The sequence below is a fragment of the Podarcis filfolensis genome (assembly GCF_964270895.1).
Source record: "Podarcis filfolensis genome assembly, chromosome: 10".
NCBI lineage: Eukaryota > Metazoa > Chordata > Lepidosauria > Squamata > Lacertidae > Podarcis > Podarcis filfolensis.
In genome coordinates, this window is record NC_139612.1 from 52,687,782 (window position 1) to 52,709,363 (window position 21,582).

A 21,582-nucleotide genomic window follows, 5' to 3' on the forward strand; every position below is an offset into this window, starting at 1 on the left:
ATTTGAGTATTACAGAAAATCACCTTCAAAGGTGCAGGAAGACCTATGGTGTGTGGGCAGCAGCAGGAATTTTCCCAGAGCTACGTAAATACTTCCAAAAAATAAACAAGCATTCTTAACTAGCATCAGAGAACACCTTGATATCTGAACTGTTTCCTTTGAGGCAGCGATCACTTCTCCACCAGAAAAGTCTGGCAGAAAAAGCTTAAAAACAAACCCTTAAGCAAGATCATGGGTGTTTCACCCTAACTTTCTGTACCTTATTGACTACTAGATCCTCTTTCTTAAACGCCAATCACTGCCATGGCTTCATTCATTGGCTAAAAACACTGACGGGTGGGAGAAGGCTAGCTTCTTACAAAGCAAAGGATAATAGTGCCTGCACTTTTTTCTTTTTTTGCCTCGCATATTGGGTTCTTCTACAAATACTAGAAAAAAAACTTTCACTTTGTATTTTAAAATGGAGCTGGGAATCTGGGAATTATACTTCATTTCTCCCTTTCCCTGCCCTGTGGATGCCTAAGCAATGGTGGTCCCATTTTTTTTTCTCCTGGTGAGAGGGATCAGCTTGTTAGCAGAGTGACTTGAATAATGCAGATGGAGTCCAGAGAGAAAAGAAACTGATAATACTTAACTTGATAAACTGAACAGAAACAGTACATGATATGAGGAGAAATAAAAAGAGAGGTTTTCTCACAAGTTTCTCACAAGTTATATCACAAGTTAGATATTCAACAACTGCTCATGGGGAAACACTCCCTCAGAAACACAAAGCCAACCAGAACTTGTGTTACCTCAGCAAGGTTCATGTCAGTCTGACCAGGCAACGCCATCCTCGGTTGGCTGACTAACCATTAACAAATTAACCATTAGGATATTAACTGAATGGTCCTTGCTATTGCGTTTCCAACACAGCTGAACTGATCTGGTTGGGATGGATAAACCCAACCAGTTCTGCCAACCAGTTCTTCTGCTTCCTTCCTCCCAAATCCATATCTGAACTCGCGTGGATACCCTGGGCTGTTTCTGTACTCCATGGAAGGCATTTAGGCTGCAGTAACCAGTCCCCTTGTTCCTTGCTATTTATTTATCCCATTTGTAGAGGGTTTGTGCTGGCTATCAGTCCACAACAGCTGGCTATGCTGGCACTCGCAAGCCAAATGCACAGCAGTCGTCCCTCTCTGCCTGGAAAAATCACAATCAATGCATTCAGTACAACAGTAACTATTTTGTGTGCCGATTGCGTTATGAAGACAGAAACTGAAATGGCAGATGAATCATTGTTTAAAAATATGAGACTCTCTGATGCAAATAAAATAGGCTCCCTTGACACTTGTGTAATAACTCCAATTTCATTAAATGATCCAGACTCTAACTGCAGGGATTATTTAAATAAAAAGATTGTGTATATTTAATAGGAAAGATCTCATGTGTTTGCAAACAGGTTTTAGAGGTTTTTATTGCTTGGGATTTAAAGTGTGTTGTGTGTGTGTGTGTGTGTGTGTGTTTACACAATGGCCACTTTATGCTCATCTTAATGAAGCAGTGGACAAATTGTTCCATCTTGCGCTGTGTCCACACTGACACCCTCCTGCCCCAGTTAATTCCTTAATAATGTGTTCCTTTTTCTTTATTTCCTTGCTGCATTTCCTTTGTTCGCTTTCTTTCCTGTGCCTACCTGAGGGCATCTCCACAAGCTGCAGTTGCTGCTGGAAAAGACTGGCATTAAGCACTGGCGTTTCCAGCAAGCACATCAAGTAAGGAACTAGAGGCACACCTATCTCCTCTCTTTTCAGTCAAGCATGTGAAGTGCACACGTCACACATTGAGGAAGGACTGCAGCTCAGTGTTAGAACATCTGCTTTGCATGCAGAAGATCCCAGGTTCAGTCCCCCACATTTCCAGGTAGGAAGGGGGGGGGTGTCCCCTGCCTGAAACCCTGGAGGAATGCTGCCAGTCAGTGTAGGCAATACTGAGCTAGATGGGCCAATGGCCTGATTCATTATAAGGCAGCATCCTTTGTCCCACGTGCAGATGAATCTTTAACCAGCTAACAACACAGGATGAGGAATCCTGGCCCAAGCAGGCTTCCCAGAAATAATAACAGCAATATATGCTATACAGTGGTACCTTGGGTTACATACGCTTCAGGTTACAGACTCTGCTAAGCCTGAAATAGTACCTTGGGTTAAGAATTTTGCTTCAGGATGAGAACAGAAATTGTGCTCCGGCAGCAGCAGGAGGCCACATTAGCTAAAGTGATGCTTCAGGTTAAGAACAGTTTCAGGTTAAGAACGGACCTCCAGAATGAATTAAATACTTAACCCGAGGTACCACTGTATATGCACATCAATCTCTGACTTTTGTCTTCTGGGTTTCTGGGGGGTTTCCTGTTGTTATTTTGTCTCTCGCAGCTACAATAAACCTACCATTAACATTATGGACTGATCATTTCTTCGTCAGAAGGCAAATGGGCAAATTTAGCAGGGGATCAAATACTTTCCCCCCTCACTGTATACACACACACAACACACACATGCATACTCCCACAAAGAGCTGCAGTGCATAATATAGTACTGTATAGCATTTATTACGATTCACTGGCAAGGGGTGGTGTAATTGTTAGTAATGTATACAGTCATACCTTGGAGGTCCAACAGAATCCATTCCGGAAGTCTGTTTGACTTCCATAACGTTCGAAAACCAAATTGCGGCTACCGATTGGCTGCAGGAAGCTCCTGCAGCCAATCGGAATACCCGTCAGATGTTTGGGTTCCAAAAGAACATTCGCAAACTGGAACAATCACTTCCGGGTTTGTTGCGTTCGGGATCCAAAACGTCCAACTTCCAGGGCATTTGGGATCCAACGTATGACTGTGCTGAACTTTGGCTAGTGAGACCTGGATCCCTTTTGGAAATGCAAACGATCTTGTTATGAAATGTTACAATTTAAGCTGCTAGCATGAAGCTGAGACCCCATCTAAGAAAAGGAGAGAAGTATCCAGACTCTGCTCAATAACCTTCCATATACTCTGGCTTATGTGCCACAGACAATGGTGAAACTTGAAAGCCTTGTTATAACTTTATTCATTGGTCAGAAAAAGGAGAGTTGGTCAATTATCCTGGCATTTTGGCAGATGATACCATCCCAATCCGGGAAAAAACACCTTCCAGAGCTGTTCTCCCAGTTCCATCCCCCTTCTACTATACCGCTTGGTGAAGTGATTATTTTTGTGTCACCTTTTCAGTGACTTAAAACCCTTATGGACTAGTACTACAATAGTAATAAGGAGACACTCGCTGATATCACGCCACAGAAATAGCAAACCGAAGAGTGCTTCCGTTTGGTTCTTGCTGTTCCCAACGACATTCCAGGACACATTAATTCTCATTGTGATAGTATGGATAGCTTCTCCCTTATTTTTCCAGATGTTAAATATGTATTATTCAGGAACTCAGGAAGCTGCCTTAAGACTACTGGTCCATCTCACTCAGTGTTGTCTACACTGACTGGCAGCACCTCTCCATGATTTCAGATGCTGTATCACTGCTGCTTAGCATTGATTATGTTCATGTATTATGCACTGCTATGTATTATCTATCACCCTGTATTGCTTATTCTTATAAATTGTTTTTATACAACTGCTTTTAATTTTTCATGTTATACAGATCACTGATACATAGGTGTATTATGTTCAATGTTGTAAACCGCCCTGTGGTCTTTTGACGAAGGACGGTATATAATTTTTTATATTAAAAAAATAAATTGATGTTGCTCTAGATAGGTTGTAAGAACCAGAAGGTGTCTGAAGTAAGAGCTAAATATAAAATATTGGCTACCTGGGTGAACAATTGACTGCCCGTTATTAGCGAAGCAGAGAGTTATGGGATTAATAAAATGCTTGGAAGTGGAAGTCAGGAAATCATGATGATCTCAGTATGTAGTCATAGAGCAGGTCACGGTGATCAGAGAGACATGCAGCTTCCATTTAGGACTCGTGCATGAAACAATAATTCCTCTCCCCCACTGCCCTTGGCCAATATTTCAATATGTTTTATAATTGCTTTCTTTGTGTTTTTTTTTATATTGCATTTTGGCTACTTCAAAAATATTGTTGCACATCACTCCAAGTGCCTCTTGAGGGACGGAGCAGATAGGTTGTCAATTAATAAATTGTTAAGAAAAGGACTATAAAGGCCTCAGGGTTCCAGCTCCCCTTTTATCACCTTGTATTAGGCAGGTTGAATTCAGCCAGCTGAACAGAGCAGCAGCCAGACCTTCTGCAGTTCCTTTGAAGAGAAGGGGCATGGCAGATACCATGTTCCAGAGGCCTGAGAAAATGCAAAGTGTTAATGGGCCCCTGCTCCAGATAATGATCAGTAACATATCTGCATTGCAGAACATGTTTCCTCCAGAAAGTGCTTCCCTATTCAGGGATGCTGCATTTCCTCAACTCTCTTATGGCAATACTGTTTTGGGGGAAATGCGATTTATTTCCACAGCAGGTAAGGTCCAATGCAGTTTGGATAGTTATCCCAAATGTAGTTGCTTTGGTATCATGGACATCTTCTGGGTGGCTCTTGTGATGTCAATGATGAGGAGAAATTTATTATTATTATTAATTAAATTTATATAGCACCCATCATCTAGGGCTGCCATATGTCCAGAATTTCCCATGGTATGGTAAACCATGTTGGAAGTGTAGATTTTGGCAAATTCCTTTAAAAATAGCTCAAAAACTTCTTTTTCTTTAGATTTGGCAATAGCTCATCAAGTTTGGCCCCCCAAACACAACTTTTGTGTCCCGATTTTCACTTTTTTGAAATACAGCATCCCTACCTTCATCCAAAGAAATCAGGGATGTTTACAACATAAAAACACATCTGAAAGTAGCCCTGTTTAGGGAAGGTTTTAATGTTGGATGTTGTACTGCGTTTGATGTTTTAATTTGTTGGAAGCCTCTCAGAGTGGCTGGGGCAACCCAGTTAGATGGGTGGCAAATAAATAAATATACAAGTAAGTAAGTAAATTAAAACATAAAATTTATATGCCCCCTACCTGACTGGGTAAAACTGCATGGTCCTGGAGCAGTGCTGGGTTCACATGGAATGGGCAAAATAAATTTTAAAACACCTTTCCCTCAAAATGTTGCCTCCAATTAATCAGGCAGTAGATTTTTTAATTTTATTTTTAATGCACATGCTTATAAAAAAAACCCTCTCAGGCGGCAGTTACCATCTTAGATGAATACTCAGTTCTCCCACAACAATAGGAAAAGCATGCATCTTCTAAACACTAAGAAAGCATGGTTCTTGCTTCTGAAATATTGTTTTTACCCAAATTTAATTGACGGATAAATTGACCAAAATTCATATGATTAACTGATTAAATCTTATTTAATTGTATTTCATAACAACAACAGCAGCAGGAGCAGGAGCAGTATGTGTCAGGTGGAGTTAATAGATAGCTTCTTTGATTTACTCACGTAAAAGGGTACACAATGAATATATATATATATATATATATATATATATATATATATATATATCAGTCAGTGGCATATTGCTATGCAAATAGGGTCTGATTTGATAGAGTGATTTTTATGCTTGTAGGATCACCCAACAAAGCCTTGCCTGAGGTCAATCTGGGGCCAGTTTGTGTGAAAAAAGTAGTTGCACTGTATTTGGGAGACCTCTATAATATCAAAGTTCTTTAGAGAGCAAGAGGAACAGAAGGCCTTTTGCCAACAGCCCCAGGAGAATGCCCTGAAGACAACTTACAAGAAGAGAGTTGGCAGTGCCAGGGCAGAAACGGAGCGAAAAGGATGGATCACTTAAAACGAACACAGGAGGGGGCTCCCTGCCTGTCGTTCTCAATACATAAACACTCTTTTGATGCGGCTCCTTTCAAAGGGGGAAGGAAAAAGAGCCACGGAAGCAACAGTGTATGTTTATCTCAAAAATGCATCCCATAAAGATATTGTTTACAGCAAACCGCATTTTTGAAATAGCCAAGAAACAACAACCTAACTTGTTCTGACAGTAAAACAAGGCTGTAAAATGCAAAAAGACACTTATTTGAAAACGAAAGAGGCAGGGGCAAACACAATCACCCTGTGTTGCAAACAACAACAACACCACAGCAACCTATTGTATTGTCTCCACGCCTTGTAAACCGCTCTGAAACACAAGAGGCGGCCAGGCGCCATATAAATATTTCAAATGAATAAATAAATGCTGCTGCGGCTGCTGCCAGATCCACAGCCCATGAGAACCACGTTGAAATTCTACGGTGTGCCTGGCGCTTTGCAAAATGCGCACAAGGAGGTCTCTGCCCCGGGCAGCTTGCCTTCCGACTGGAAACGCCACACCTGCCATTGCATCTCTGCCAGGCATCCTGAACTTAAGGAGAGGCGAGAGCCCGCTTCTCCAACTTGCACTGTATTCTCTTTTCCTCTCTCTCCCTCCCGCTCCCCCCTCGCCACTCCTCCTCCTCCTGATTGAAATGTGTTGTTAAACAAGATCCCACATAATCTCAGCAGAGGGTGTTTTTTTTTTTCCCTTTCCCCCCCTCCATGCCTCTCTCTCTCTCTCTCCCTCCTTCTGGGAAACTGCGATCCGTGCCATCGGCACTTGATTATTGTGCAAACTCCCTGTGCTGTTGCTCGCTCGCCTCTCCTCCCCCTTCCCTCCCTCCCTCCCTCCCTCCCTCTCTGTCTCCGGCTCTCTCAGTCTCCCTCTCCCTCTCCTCTCTAATGCAACTTTTGCAGAACCCCCCCTTCCCCACACACGCCCCACCACCGGCAGGCGGACAGACATGTTGAGCTGAGAGCTTAGGGGGATCCCTCGAGTCCCCCCTCCCCACCCCCCTGAAAAAAAATAATCCCCAAGTCCAGGGGGGGGAACCTCCAGCCGCCCCCTCCCCCTCCCCCTTGACCTGTTCACTGTGCATCGAGCCCCCCCACCCACCCCATTTCTCCCTTCCCTTCCCTTTCCAGCCCCCCCACACCCCCCACCTAACCCCACATCTTCTGTTTTCGGCTTGCTGCCGGTGCGGCGTTTCTGTTTTCCTGGTTGTTTTTTTTATGGGGGGGCTCGGTGGGTCTTCCGCCCCCCTCGACGGATTGGAAGCGGCAGATATGCAGGAGGCTGCTGGCCGCTTCGGCTTCTCGGAGAGACACAGGCTCAAGATGGCAGATTTCTATTGAGTTTAAAGGGGGGTGGGGGCTGAAATCCTGCTTCATTTATCTTTCGTTGCCATGAATAACAGACATCCTTGCACCGATGGCCCCGATGTACGAAGGTAAGGGCAGACTTCTGGGGTCTTTTTATTCCTCTTCCTGCTTAGACATCTCTCTCTCAGACCCAGGCTCCTAGGTGGGGGGTGGGGGTTGTTGAAAGAAAAAAGAAAAAGGGGAAATCAAGCTAAAAGAAGGGGGGAGAGAAACAAAAATGATGACCACCGATTTGGCACCAGTAATTATTATATAGGAGTGCAATTGCCTGGAAAGGAGAGATGTCACATAGCTCCCCTTTGTGTGGTGCGCGTGAAGTATATACTGTATATATCTCTATCTGTATGTACGCATATTACTATTAAGACCGAATTGCCTGGGGTTTTTAAAGCGCTGCTTGCTGTCCCTTCTCCCCGCCCCCTTTTGCGATGGTCTCTTCGGTATTTCTCTTCCTCCGATGGCCGAGGGGACTGCAAATGCAAAATGCCCCCTTTCCCCAGCCGGTCGTGCTTTGCAAAAAAAGTCTTATTTCAGTGCCGGCTTGGAACAATGCAACTGACAAGGCTTTGCCGTGGAGTCGCCGGTGGTGTGTAGAATTTATATATATATATAGTATAATATATAATATAATGCGTGCCCACCCTCAAACAGAAAGGTACTTTGATTTCCGAACTCTTCATCTTGAAGTCTTTTTATATATATAAAAATACCCTAAAGGTGCCGCGGTGTGTATGGGTTTCTGTGTGTGCTTTTCTGCTGTTGTGCAAGGCTTTGCCAGGGACGCACCGTGCTTGCATAGTTTTTGCAAAAGCAGAACGAAACGGGAAAAGGATCCAGACAGGTATATTATCGAAATTACGTATCGGTGGATTTGCCCGTGTGTCGGGAGAGGCTTTTTTTAAAACAACAACAACAACCACAATCTATTTTCTTCCCCCAAAGACGGCTGGGTAGTTCTTTGAGTTTCAAGCTAAAACAAGCCGGGGTGAATGGGTGGGACTGAGGTTACGGAGAAGTGCATGAAGTTGGCTTGCCAGGCGCTTTCATTGGAATCGAAACAGAGGAAGGTTTTTTTTCCTCTTTGGGTTTTTATTTTGCCCCCCCCCCCACCAAAAAGTGTAATAAATAAATCAGTCCGGCTTAATCTGAATCACCTTGCGCTTTTATAATTCAGCCCTTTCCCTTCGCCTTGGGGGTTGGCATTGATTAAAAAGCGTGACATACATGGGGGGGGGGCAAAAGGGATCCAGTTTGCTTATATTATTATTATTACTATTATCTATATTCAATAATGGCCTCGCCCGATCCTGTTCATTAGCAAAGAGCTGGGTTTCGCTGCAAAGCCCCGGCGAGTCTCCCCCGTCTCTCTCTGTTTAGTGCGTGAAGCAGTACTTTTTATTTTTATTTATTTGTACGCGGAAAGAGGGCGATAAAACTTACGGGAAACCGGCGTAAGTTGGGAGAGCCGGGTTTCCTCCGCACCCCTAACAGCCGGTTTCCTCGATGTTGCAAAGTTGCCGATCTTGAAGGCTTGATGGCATCCGAGGTGGCAAAAAAAATAAAAGGGTGGGAGTCTGGAATAGTGCGACGTCTCCGTGCGTTTTGGGTTGCTGCTAATGAATTAATGTATTTATTGTTGCGTTCGCGGGATATATATATATATTTATGCGCACATGGATAGATTTCTGCGGAAAGCAAAAAAAACTGTATGATTGCGCGCACACACACCCAAATTCCAGATGGCGAACCTTTCAGGTCAAAAGGTAACCACTGGGGGGAAAGAAAAAGAAAGCAGAGAAAAATTAATAATAAAGTATTCAGCTCGCTTGTCTCCATAAAAGGGGAGGCTGGCGGGGGGGAAGCTGCTGTTGCTGGAAAAGTCCGCCAGTCGAGAGTGGCATTTATATGATTAAAAATTGTACTGGGGGGGGGCGGCGCGGGGGGGCATAGTCTGCAGCAACTAGAACAGCCTGGCGTGTTAAAAAAAAAAGAAAAGAGAAAGGTTTCTCTTTAAATACCTCCCTAAAGCGCCCTCTGCTGGACCATCGGGTGGGAGCGGTCTACTCTAGGAAAGAAAGTTGCATGTGAATGGAAAAGACTGCAAGGCTGTTTTGAATGGGCAGGGATGGGAGCCGGTTATTTTAGATCGGCGTTTTTAAAATTACTGCGTATTTCGCTTTCACTCCTCCCTTTCTCCCAACAGCTCAGAGTGACACACTTTAATCTCCCTCTCCCCATTTCCTCCCATTTTGCAAAGTAAGGTTAGGCTGAGAGAGAGAGAGAGAGAGAGAGAGAGACCGAAAGTGGCCCAAGGTCACTCAGTGAGCTTCATGGCTGAGAGGCGATTTGAACCCAGGTCTCCCCTGTCCTAGTCTGACTCTCTTAACTTTTATGCCACGCTGGCTTTTGGATACCCTTGGTGGTGGCTCTCAGTTTGAATTACAGCGCCTTCCCCTTTCTGTCAGCTTCATAGCCATTATTTTGAGAAAGCTATAGAGAAGGACATGATTTGGCTGAATTAGGGAGAGGGGCTTTTGTGTGTGTGTGTGTGTGTGTGAGAGAGAGAGAGAAACATTCTGGCTCTCCCTACCCTTCTCACCCCAAGAATTCCAGCATTATGCACTGGATGTGGCACGGCCGGCCCTACCATTGAACAGCATGAGGTAACTGCCTTATAATGCAGATGCTGGTGAGCTGCATGTGGCGGCAAAATCTTGAGGTGTTAGGGACCCCCTTCCCTGGGGCCCCTAAGCTATATTACAGTATCGTAAGGTATCGTGAAGTTATCTCCTCATCACCCATGTTAAAGCAAGAGTCAGTGCCCAGTCCAGGTGGCTTCTGTAGGTGGAATTGAGGAGGACTTCATGTTATCCCTCTCCTTAGGTTGCAAAATGTCTTGGGTGGGCCCTGACTTTGACCCCAATCCAGAGAAAGTTGAGCCCAGATCACATGTGCCGTGACAGTGGGTTCTTGCATATGTGAATCGGGCATCACCACAGACAGAAGATTCCTTATCTCCTCCTCCGACATCACAATCACTTGACACCTCCTGCCGCCGCTCATTCAGGTCTGGTTCCTCGACGCACGCAGATCACTTGCGTTTCCTACCCTGGACAAGTGCATAGGTGATGCCAGGAAAAAGCGCTTGTGTTTTAGATGATGCAAGGAGATACAGAAGCGGTCTCTCCCATGGTCCATTCTGACATGCAAGCCATCACTTGATGATGTACATGCATCTGTGAATTGGGCCCAACAAGTGCAGAGAGAAAAACCCGCATGCCCATGTATATATGAACCGGCCCTTGGTCACTCTTGAGTTATGATGAAATCGAAGGGAAGGCAAGTTCATTAAGATTAGCCAAGCTTGTTTCATTGATTTCAATGAGTTTCATTCATGAGACATTGGAAGCCTTAGAACTCTAGCAGACAGCAGGTTCCCCAGGGCCTTGGGCAGAGGTCTTCCCATCACCCGCTAACTAATCCCATGGAAGCTGTCACTTTGCATACCCAAATCATGTGCTTACCACTGAGCCAAGGCCCCTGCACATATTTGTCACTGGATGTGGGCCCTTTTATCCAAGTACTGCTCTGCCATTTCCTTGCTGCTCTATTCTGGAATTGCTTGCGTTCCCTCCACAATGCTTGTGCTAGGGCTGCTAGGATGGTGTGCTTGTGCTAGGACTGCAAAACAGAGAGACTGACAATTGATGCTGGATCAGTTCATTTCTTCTACAGAAAGCATACAGAAACAAGTCCGCTGGGATGAATCAGCCAGGGCCATGTCCTCAGCAAAAGTGGGCTGCAATTTAAATTTAGGAGCGGAAAATCTCCAGAAATTAGGCATGTAAATTAAGGCTGCTTTCTGCACCATGAACAAGAGTTTAACCTTCAGTGTGATTCTTAAATGCTGCTCAGGAATATGCCTCTCATCTGAATATTCTTTTCAGGAAATCACATGACTAATGGGAACTACTAGACCCAGGCTTGCTCTTTGGTTTTTAGTCTTAATTTGTGAATATTCCACATGTTAACTTAATGTAGCAGCAAATGTGGGTGTGCTACCACATATACACCTACAGCTAACCATGTTCTTGATGGTTTTCCTCTTTTAATACATTTGTTTCCAAAAACTACATTTGGCACATTCACACATTACATTTTCTTAGTATATGCCTTTCAGTTTATACTAAAAAATGTCATGTGTGAAGAGGCCCTTGGGAATCACAGTGTAAACCTGAGACAGGCAACCTGTGGCCCTCTGCATGTTGTTGAAATACAGTTCCCATCGTCCTTGACTAATGCTGTTGCGGGCTGAGGCTGAGGCTGATTGGAGTCAACAAAATCTAGAGGTTCCCTATCCCTGGCATAGACACTTATTGCCTTTACAGCTTGCAGTAGTAGGTCTTCATCTGAACTGCTCCAAATCATACTGATCATTGAGAACAAAACCAAGCCTTCTGTTTGGGGCCTCAATATAAACAGTCTTAACGTTAGGAAAAGGGCTTGGAAGAGAAACCCTACAGGTAGATTGTACCCAACAATTAGTATAAGAAGTACAAAACCCTCAGCACTGCGGTGCTGAGTTTCCCTGAGCATAGGAGCACATAGGAGTCTTTGGATACTTATGAAGCATTCCAATATTTTTAACAGTGATCACCTGCTGGTAAATGAACCATTTCTTCTCACTTTGCAGATTAGCTAAAAATGCATGTACTATGTGCTTTGGCCATTCTTACAGCAGCATTGTAAGGTAGGCTGGTATTATAATCCGTATGTTTGAGATGTGAGGACTGAAACTGACAGATTGTGACCTAAGGGTGCCCAATGTGTTCATGGTTGAACTGAGCTTCGAACGGGGCATTTTCAGCTCATTCCTGTTAACCACTGTGCTTGAGGCTCTGCCAAACAACCCTCTTTGCTTAAGCCTGATCAGATACTTCCATAGCCTACCAGTGAAGAAACATGCTTACTTGAAAAAGCAAGACTCTGCCTTTCCCAGGTTGATATGATAACGTGTTCATGTTCCCATTGTTCCCTACACTGAGAACGAAGCAGTAGAAATATTGCCCAGATTCCACCTGTACACATACTAATACCTTTAGGAATCATAATGGCCCTGAAGGTTCACGCCAAAGGGCCCCTAGCTCCTCATCCTGTTCTTACATTGGCCAACTGGATGCCTATGGCAAGCCTGCGAGCAGGACCTGAGTGCAAGTTGTGATTCCCAGGAACTGGCCTCAAACAGAGGAGGCAGAACATAGATGGCTAGTTGCCACTGATAGCTTTATCTAGCATGAATTTGTCTAAACCTCTTTTAAAGCCATGGAAGTTGTTTGGCCATTACTACCTCTTGTGGGATCATCTTTGTCCAGAGTGCTAAAATCAATGCAAAATATTAAGGATCTTAATCCGCCTTGCATTAAAGAGGCTGGTCAACTGGACTTCGATCGCAGTGAAGGATTTATTTCCACCATCTCCTCCTCCTCCCTGTATTGCAGATCATCACATCCTTTGGAGCTGGAGCAGGAAGAGCTGTATTTTCTCATTACAGACGATGTTCTAATTACAGTGAGACTTATTGCTTCTCAGCTTACTTCCAATAACAAAAGTTTTTCAGTTCTAGCTCCTCCAAGAATCAGATGCTGCTAGGTTACTGATGTGTTGGATCAATGCTATTCTCAGCTTCTGTACATAGCAGAACTCCTAGAAGGCTGGTATCGTCACTGCAGGATGCCAATGCTGTTAATTGGACATGTTAATGACACTGCTATCGATAAAAGGTGGATGAAATCTGGGAGAAGCCACCTTTTCCCAGCAATCTTCCATTTACACACAAAAGGGACTGAGTTGCTGTTATTTTATGGGCCCATTATGCCAATCTTTTTTTTTTTTACTTTTTTAAAAACAAAGTAATAATAATAAACAAATAAAAATAAAAAGGTGTCCCCCGCCCCTGAGACCATTACATTATAACTGCCCAACCTCCCAAAATTTCAATATCTCTTGCAATGGTTTAACTCCTTTCCGTTTTAACAGTACAAATTATACAAATACCTTCCATATCTCCTCAAAATCATTTTTCCTGAATAGTCCCCATCTTACCTTATTAGCACATGTTAATTTATCATTAATGGCTATATCCCACACCTCTTTATACCATTCTTCCATTTTATATTCACCTTGCCCCTTCTACTTCTTAGCTATCAATAAATTTGTGAGCAAGTCCTTCATAGCCTCAGAACCTTCCACCCCATCGTAAATCAATAACAATGCTACCTCTGGACTTTTGGTCAGCTTTAACCCAGTGATTTCTGTTATCTCCTTAAACACCCTTTGCCAAAAAAAATTGTACATATTTACACCCCCACCACATGTGAACATAAGTACCTGTTTCCTGGCCTCCCCTCCAACATTACACTGAATATTCCTTGTTTATTTGATTTAATCTTACTGGTGTTAAAGACCATCTCCATACTAACTTATAGTAATTTTCTTTTACCCTTATAGACAACATTTTCAAAGTGTGTTTCTCCCATATTTCCCCCCAGCTTTGATTATTTGCCCTGTTGTCTTCTTTTCCCACAGCTCTTTTAATTGATCTTGTTGATCCTCTATTTCTACTGTTTTATAAATTTCACTGGTTTCCCCTTTTATAACTATCTTTTCTTCTTTATCTCCCCTTTTAATAATCTTCTTTTTTCAAATTTTGTATATTCTTTGCAGTTCTTGTTTCCCCTTAACCACTTCTTTGTCCATTGTTCCAGTTGTATAAAGTTAAACCAAGTTATTTTACTTCCTGTTGGAGCTTTTCTAATTTGTTCTTTGCTTCTCATTTTCTCCACCCATTCATTTATTTTCTTCTCTTTTGCTTCTTTTTAAATTTCCTTTTTAAAATTTACTGGGAAGTCTTCTATCATCACCACCGGAGTTAGTGGGAAATTTACTGCTATCAATTTTCCTTTATATTTCGCCAATATCTCAGTGATGTTTCTTAATAAGGGATTTTCAGTATTCTGCCACCATTGCCTATTTGGTTTGATAAAAAAACATATTCACTAACTTCTCCTTCATTTCCTGTGTATCACTCTCTAACCATTCTAACTCTTCTTCTGTTATCCTGTCTATGATATATCTTAACTGATTTGCTATATAATATAACTTTATGTTGGGGAGACCCAGTCCACCAGTTTTCTGGGGTTTATACCATCTTCTTTTATTAATTCTATATTTCTTATTCCCATTACAAATCATACCTTGCCAACCCTTTATCTTATGTTTATCTTAATTGGTAACATTCTAAATAAGAAAATTATTCTAGACAAAATTTTCATTTTAATTATCGCTACAGTGGTACCTTGGGTTACATACGCTTCAGGTTACATACGCTTCAGGTTACAGACCCTGCTAACCCAGAAATAGTGCTTCAGGTTAAGAACTTTGCTTCAGGATGAGAACAAAAATCGTGTGGCGGCGGCGCGGCGGCAGCGGGAGGCCCCGTTAGCTAAAGTGGTGCTTCAGGTTAAGAACAGTTTCAGGTTGAAGTACGAACCTCCAGAACGAATTAAGTACTTAACCCGAGGTACCACTGTATTCTTCCAAACCATGAAAGCTTAATTTTCTTATACCCCTTCAGCTTTTCCTTAATTTCCCTCTTTAATTTGTTAAGGTTCTCTTGTTCTAAATTTTCTAAACTGACTGTGCGAGAAAGGCCTTGAAATCCCAGATAATTGCTTCCCATCACCTCTGTCCTTTGGCTATGCTGGCTGGTGCTGATGGGAACATCTGGAGAGCAAGCAGGTTGGGGAATGCAGACTTGACTCTGTAGCTCTCCAAGGTCTCGGACAGAGCTCTCGCACAGCACCTAAACAGAGGAAACTAGTACAATATCCTCAGTCACACAGTTGGTCCCTCCAGCTCAGTAGTGTCCCATCTTCAGGAGCTGGTAGCAGCTCCTCAGAGTCAGTGTTGCCCAACCCAACCCTTGCTGGAGATTCCTGTGGTTGAACTTGCGTCTTTATCATAATAATAATAATAATAATAATAATAATTTATTATTTATACCCCGCCCATCTGGCTGGGCCTCCCCAGCCACTCTGGGCGGCTTCCATAAAAACCAAAAATACAGTAAAATATCACACGTTAAAAACTTCCCTAAACAGGGCTGCCTTAAGATGTCTTCTGAATGTCAGGTAGTTGTTTATCGCTTTGACATCTGCTGGAAGGGCGTTCCACAGGGCGGGCGCCACTACCGAGAAGGCCCTCTGCCTGGTTCCCTGTAGCTTTGCTTCTCGCAAGGAGGGAACCGCCAGAAGGCCCTCGGCGCTGGACCTCAGCGTCCGGGCAGAATGATGGGGGTGGAGACGCTCCTTCAGGTATCATGCAAAGGAAGTGCTCTACCGCTAAAGTCTCCTGTGCAAAGCGAGAAACTGCTGTTTAGGTGGCGAGCCAGTCTTGATAAAAGCTTAGCCTTGCAGCCTTCTGGGTGAGGATGCAGTCACTTTGGTGCAATTGAACGCAATTTCATTTTTCTCCAGTTTTGGACAGGAATTGGCAACTGTCTATGGATATAGGTGGCTATACATTTGAACTGTGGAAATATGAATGAATGAGGGAAATGAGGCTATTTTAAGAGAGGAAGATCTATACTGCAGCTTTTGGAAACAAAGGAGGATTCCTAAGTTTGCTCCATAATTGAACTTTTCAGCTGCTAAGGAAGACTTGCCGCCAAAATGTGTTCAGCTGATGTGTGGCCTGATTTTATAATCGAATAATTCGGTATTATTAGATTATACAGTTATAATTTTATAGTTCAGATATTTTTTCTTAGTTTATGGAAATTGTATGTTGCAGTTGTTACTGCGTTTGCAATAATGAAAGCTTAAATCAATTGTTTTTGTAATGGGATTTGTTATTGATCCCGGTGCTGAATTTCTTTGCGTACACACCTTGCAGTAGCCAACAGTTGCAGAGGGAAAATCAGGCTGGCTAAAGCTCAGAAAAAGTTCAGGTTTGCAAGAGAGGTTAAAATTAATTTTAAAAAAATGTTTCTTCAGCTATGTCCAAAGTAAGAGGAAGAACAAGCAAGTGGTAGGTCCTCTGTGTGGGGAAAACAGAGAAATACTATTGGGTGACAGAGGAAAAGCGAAACTACTCAACACCAACTTTGCCTCTGTCTTCACCCAAAAGGAAAGCGATGCCCAACCTGGTGATAACAGAATAAATGATAAAATGAATGAATGAATGAATAAATAAATAATCCCCATCAGCTTCAACAATGTGTGGGGATAATAATCCTGCCTTTCATTAAAGGGCTGCTGTAAAAGCTGTAAGCTGTGTCCAACCACGTTGTATGGTTCATAGGTAAAGGTAAAGGTAAAGGGACCCCTGACCATTAGGTCCAGTTGTGGCCGACTCTGGGGTTGCAGTGCTCATCTCGCTTTATTGGCCGAGGGAACCAGCGTACAGCTTCCGGCTCATGTGGCCAGCATGACTAAGCCGCTTCTGGTGAACCAGAGCAGCGCACGGAAACACCGTTTACCTTCCTGTCTGTAATGGTTCTAGGGGTTGCTCATGCGTAAGTTGTCGCCACTCCTGGCTAGGTTACCTGGGTGAACCCTTTCTGTCTGGACAGCCTCTCACCGTGGCTGTCTCAATCGCAGGCAGAATCCGTCAGTGGGCGTTTCTTGAACTTCTTCCAGCAAAGAAGTTCTTTGACGCCAAGTCTCCTCCTACTCTCCCTGCGAGGAAGTCTTCTGCGCAGGGAGGGTGTGGGCAGCGGAGGACCCGTGCTCTCCCCGCTGGTCTCCGGCGAGGAGTCCTGGAGCCCCCTCGCCAATTCCCCCTTCTGCCCCCCTTCTCCACTGGTGCTACGCTGATTTCCTTCCCCAGCAGATGGGCTGCCTCTCTCCCTACTGGGACCCTCTCCGGCATCCCTCTGGAGCCTTCCCTCCGCCTCCGGCTCCGATGGCAGATCCCTGACACCGCCAGAGCGGTGCCTATTTATCTACTTGCACTTTGACATGCTTTCAAACTGCTAGGTTGGCAGGAGTGTATGGTTCATAGGGCCATTGAAATCAATGGACCTTGTTAATCAGGTCTCTTCAGTGGTTATACTCAGAATAGGAGCAACATTGCATATGTATGTGAAGCCCTTTGCACATTTGAAATATGCTCTGTATATTTGTCTGTCTGTTAAATTTCTAATTTGCCTGCCTACCAAATGGTGTTCTGGTTGCCTGGAGCCCATATAAAGCAGCCATGAGCCGGATGTTTAGGTAAACAGGAGCTCTCAGGATGTTGTTACAGGGCTGCATGGTGGATATGCAATGGATTCAGATAATCAGGCATTTCTGATAAATGCTCTTTTTTTCCAGAGAAGATAAATGGAAGGGTATAAAACAGATGCAGCAAAAAATAAACCGGAAAGGCAAACTGAAGCTAATGGTGCATGCTTTGGATTTTTAGCTGCCTTATTCTTAATCAAGAGCTGAAAATATATTGGCATGATGCAGCAAGTGTGGGGCAAAATCCAATAGGCTTATACTAGATGATCACAATGGCCCTTTCAAAATCAATAGGCCAGTTTTCAGTAAAACCATTTTGATTTACATCAAGTAGGACAAAGTGACCCTTTGCACATAACCTGAGAAGGGAGGGCCTCTTGCAATATGCTTCACTTACTAGCTCTGTACCTTGCGTTCATATATAGAGGAAGTTTCCATTAGTATAGGAAAATGTTGCTACAAGGAACGGGAAGAGGGACTTGTGTTATGGAAGTGAGGAATTTTGCTCTCAAGAACAGGAAGGAAGCACTCTAGTTTTGCCCATTTCAATATAGCTTTGCTTGCTTTGGTTTTCCGTATTTACATAGGCCCCCTGTGGCCATAATAACTTACAACGATTTGTTCTCTACTGGGGTCTTCACACACACACACACAACTGGGAAGGAGGGTAAGGGCCTGTTTCAGCAATCTAAATGATGGTTTCACTGAACCAGGGTTAGGGCAACAAACCAGGAGTAGTACTAACCCTGGGTAAGTGGAATATTTGCATCAACCTAATAGCTTCCAAAATGTATTTTAAGTCAAGATTGCTTGTCAGTCACAATGCATTATGCTTCCCTGTTTTCTTTCACACACACCCATATTGTGATGAGAAACACTTTCATTGCTACAGTATGCAGGTGTGTTCAGCAGAAGTTGCAGCTTTTTCACTTATTTTGGGATTCTGGCACATAAAACTTGTTCCACGAACATTACTGTGAGTCTGGAGGTATTCCAGACAGGTAAACTCTTTTGAATCCAGACGGAAGTTTGGTGAAGAAAATCTATGAATACAACTTTATGGCCACCTAAGAGCAAAGAGTTGTGTTCTGCTTAAGTCTCATTCATTGTATAAAGAGGTTTCAGAAGGACTTGAGTTGCATTACAAGTTTCTGGTCGCCTTTTGTCTTGGGGTGAGTTTCAGCTGTTCTTTGGTAATCCATCCAACCAACCACAGCTTGGATTCAGCAGCCTTCTGGGCCCTGTGGGTGTGTCAGGGGATGTCTGTGTGCTTTAATCTTTGTATTAGAGACAGATTATTATATTACGTTTTAGTTTTGGCATCTCTCTCTCTCTCTCTCTCCTTTGCTTACTGCTTCTCCTTGACAACTTTTATTGCGATTTGCAGCATATTTTTAGCAACAGTAGTCAGTAGGCTTGTATGTGGGCGGCTTGTGGAATTAATACCTGTAATTTCTGTAAATTGTGCAAAGTGCCTGACATTGGCGAGATGAGAGATAGGAATGCCCCACTTCCAATACATGGTTTGACTACTGAGTATTGTAGGGTTGTGTAAGGCACAGTCTCTGAACCTGCCAAGGCCCAGGTTGCCCTAGGCAAATATTTACATAAGGTCAAAATGAAGGTCACTTTCAGGAAAGATAGCCAGTGTGTAAGAAGCCAGACTTAGAGCTGGAAAAGTAGATTCAAGTTCCTACCTTTGGCTGTACACTAACATGAGGTCCTAGTTAAATCACTGTCTGCATTTAGACGTATTTTGGACATAATAAACCAAGACAAAAAAGAACCTTTTAGGCACGCACACAACCCCTTTACACAAACCAGCAAGCAAAGCAATAAGTCTTCCACTTACTATAGTTTCCCCTATTTTTCTGAACTGGGAAACTGTGGTTAATGGCTTTGAAACAAACCAGGATATGAAGTCAACTTAAAACCATGGCTTAAAATCCTGGCTTCATCTGAAGCCATAGTTACCTGGTTTGGACAAAATGGATAACTATAGTTTATGAAAGGCTCCCCAGTTTATTCACTTACACAGGCATACAAACAGGGAAACAAAGGGACTCCGTGTGTGGCCCTTTAAGCCAAGATAGGATCATCCAAATGTGGACACTATCAGTTGAAGATGTCCACTTAACAAAGTAAAGCAAGGTCAACATTAATAGAGGCTAGAAAAGATGAAGACCAGACCCAGCAAAGAGGAGCATCATAGTAAGAGACCAGGTTTAGAGCTAGCCATTATATTGTACATATGCAACCTTATTCCTGCTTCTGCCTTTATTCCTGCCTTACCTAGTCATGGGGTGTGGGACAGAGAGCCAGCTGGATACTAGAATATACAATAGCAAAGAGATTTAACTGATTTTAAACTAGATTTGCAGTGTCATAGTTTAAATAAGCACTGTACCAAAAACTCGGGTGCTGCTGCTGTTGCATTGACCTTCTGGCTTGCCACATTCATAAACTTCAGATAGAGAAAACATGAGGAAATGTTTCTGTTGTCTGCCGTGAAGTCCCTGCATTGCAAAACATGATAGATAGGAAGCCACTTTTGGCTCCAAAGGAAGGGCTGTAGCTCAAGGGTAGAGCATCTGCTTTGCACGCACAACGCCCCAAGTCCAGTCCCCAGAATGTGCAGATAAGGGCTGTGAGAGATCTCCATCCATAGAGACACTACTGAGCTAGGTGGACCAATAGTATAAGTCAGTTTCCCATGTTCCTAGAAATATAATAATAGTAACCATCCCTTCAGTTCACTCAACTCTAACACCAAAACATGTACTGTAGTTGCTACCCAGACAACAGGTGAATCCCTTCTAGGTATTACTCATGAAATTTACATACAGAAGATTCTCATTTAAAAGATTTAGAACTATAATTAGGAGCCTGATGCTGTAATTTAGTGAGAGGAAAGAACACACGGAAAGGTTAAGAAACTGAACACATTTAAAGAACAGTTAATGAGGAGACAGAATGGAGAGATGAAGCTCTTTCTGACTCTGCACTGCAAAACTCAACAAAGCTGTCCATACTTACCTGAGCTCCACCAAAAACAGTAAGACTTATTCTGAGTAAACATGCAGGCAGTCACTCTGCGTGACAGTAAAGGCCTTAGTACGATACACATTTATTTGGGAATAATCCCCACTTAACTCACAGGGAATTACTTCTGAGTAAACAAGCATAGGGCAGGCTTCAGAATATAGGGAAGATGTTTCCTTGAACTGAATCTGTACTATGAAACCTTTGTCCTATGAATTGCTCCATACGTTATGCCTCCATATTAAGACATGCCAACTGGGAATCAATTCTTATTAGCCCTATGGGAGAGATACTCTGAAAAGAGTAATTGGCTGTGGAAATTTCCCGCAGCCAGTTTTCTGAAGTTTATGGTTCCTACTTGAGTGTCAGCCTGTCTGGTCTGTCTTTCTCCATAGCCACGTAAGTAAGTATCTGACGCAAAGGCATGTATTTCTTTCTATTTTAAAAAAAGTTTGCATCCAGTTTTACCCTGTCTCTTCTCACACAACAACTTGCAGTTCCTCTCAACCACTGGTTAAAATGAAATTGGGTAGAAGCACGATAATTAAATTGTGGTATTTGGAAATCTGGTATGGGAAGCTCTCCTAGCAGGTGAAAAGGCAGCTAAAGGATAGATTTTTTAGAATAGTGGTATCTATTTATAATATACTTACCATAAGTGCACCTCTATGCATGCCTCCTCAGAAGTAAGCCCCATTTAGTTAAATGGGGATGGTTTGTGTGTAAGATTGCAGTCAGCTTAAACACACATTAAAGAATATAACAACCTCTTCCCACCCTCCTGAAAAATATAGAAAATATAGAAAAATATATTTGACTAAAGGCTAAGATGAACACAAGGAGGAATATTTGTGTGGTGCTTCAATTGTTTTGCACTAGAGCGGCTTCTTTTTTTGCTATATATGCTTTGTTTATGTGCTGTGTTTTATTGCTGGTTATGAATTTTTGGTTGCAATTGTAACCCACTTTGGGACTATCTTGTATGATGGATAGAAATATTTTAAATAAAACCAAAAATTGAA

At 43.0% G+C, this 21,582-nt stretch overlaps 1 protein-coding gene across 7 annotated transcripts in view; it reads left to right on the forward strand.

Moving 5' to 3' along the window:
• The first annotated feature begins 6,515 nt into the window (after nt 1–6,515).
• The window catches only part of HIPK2 (homeodomain interacting protein kinase 2), a 165,965-nt gene continuing 150,898 nt past the window's right edge, over nt 6,516–21,582 (forward strand). The window contains exon 1 of one of the 7 annotated variants that reach the window (XM_083574188.1): nt 6,516–7,303. In XM_083574188.1, the coding sequence (XP_083430314.1) occupies nt 7,285–7,303 (19 nt within the window). In that variant the 5' untranslated portion in view covers nt 6,516–7,284. Of the gene's footprint in view, nt 7,304–7,652; nt 7,822–21,582 lie in introns of those variants that run through there. The other 6 variants (XM_083574192.1, XM_083574193.1, XM_083574191.1 and 3 more) reach the window with 6 other exon arrangements.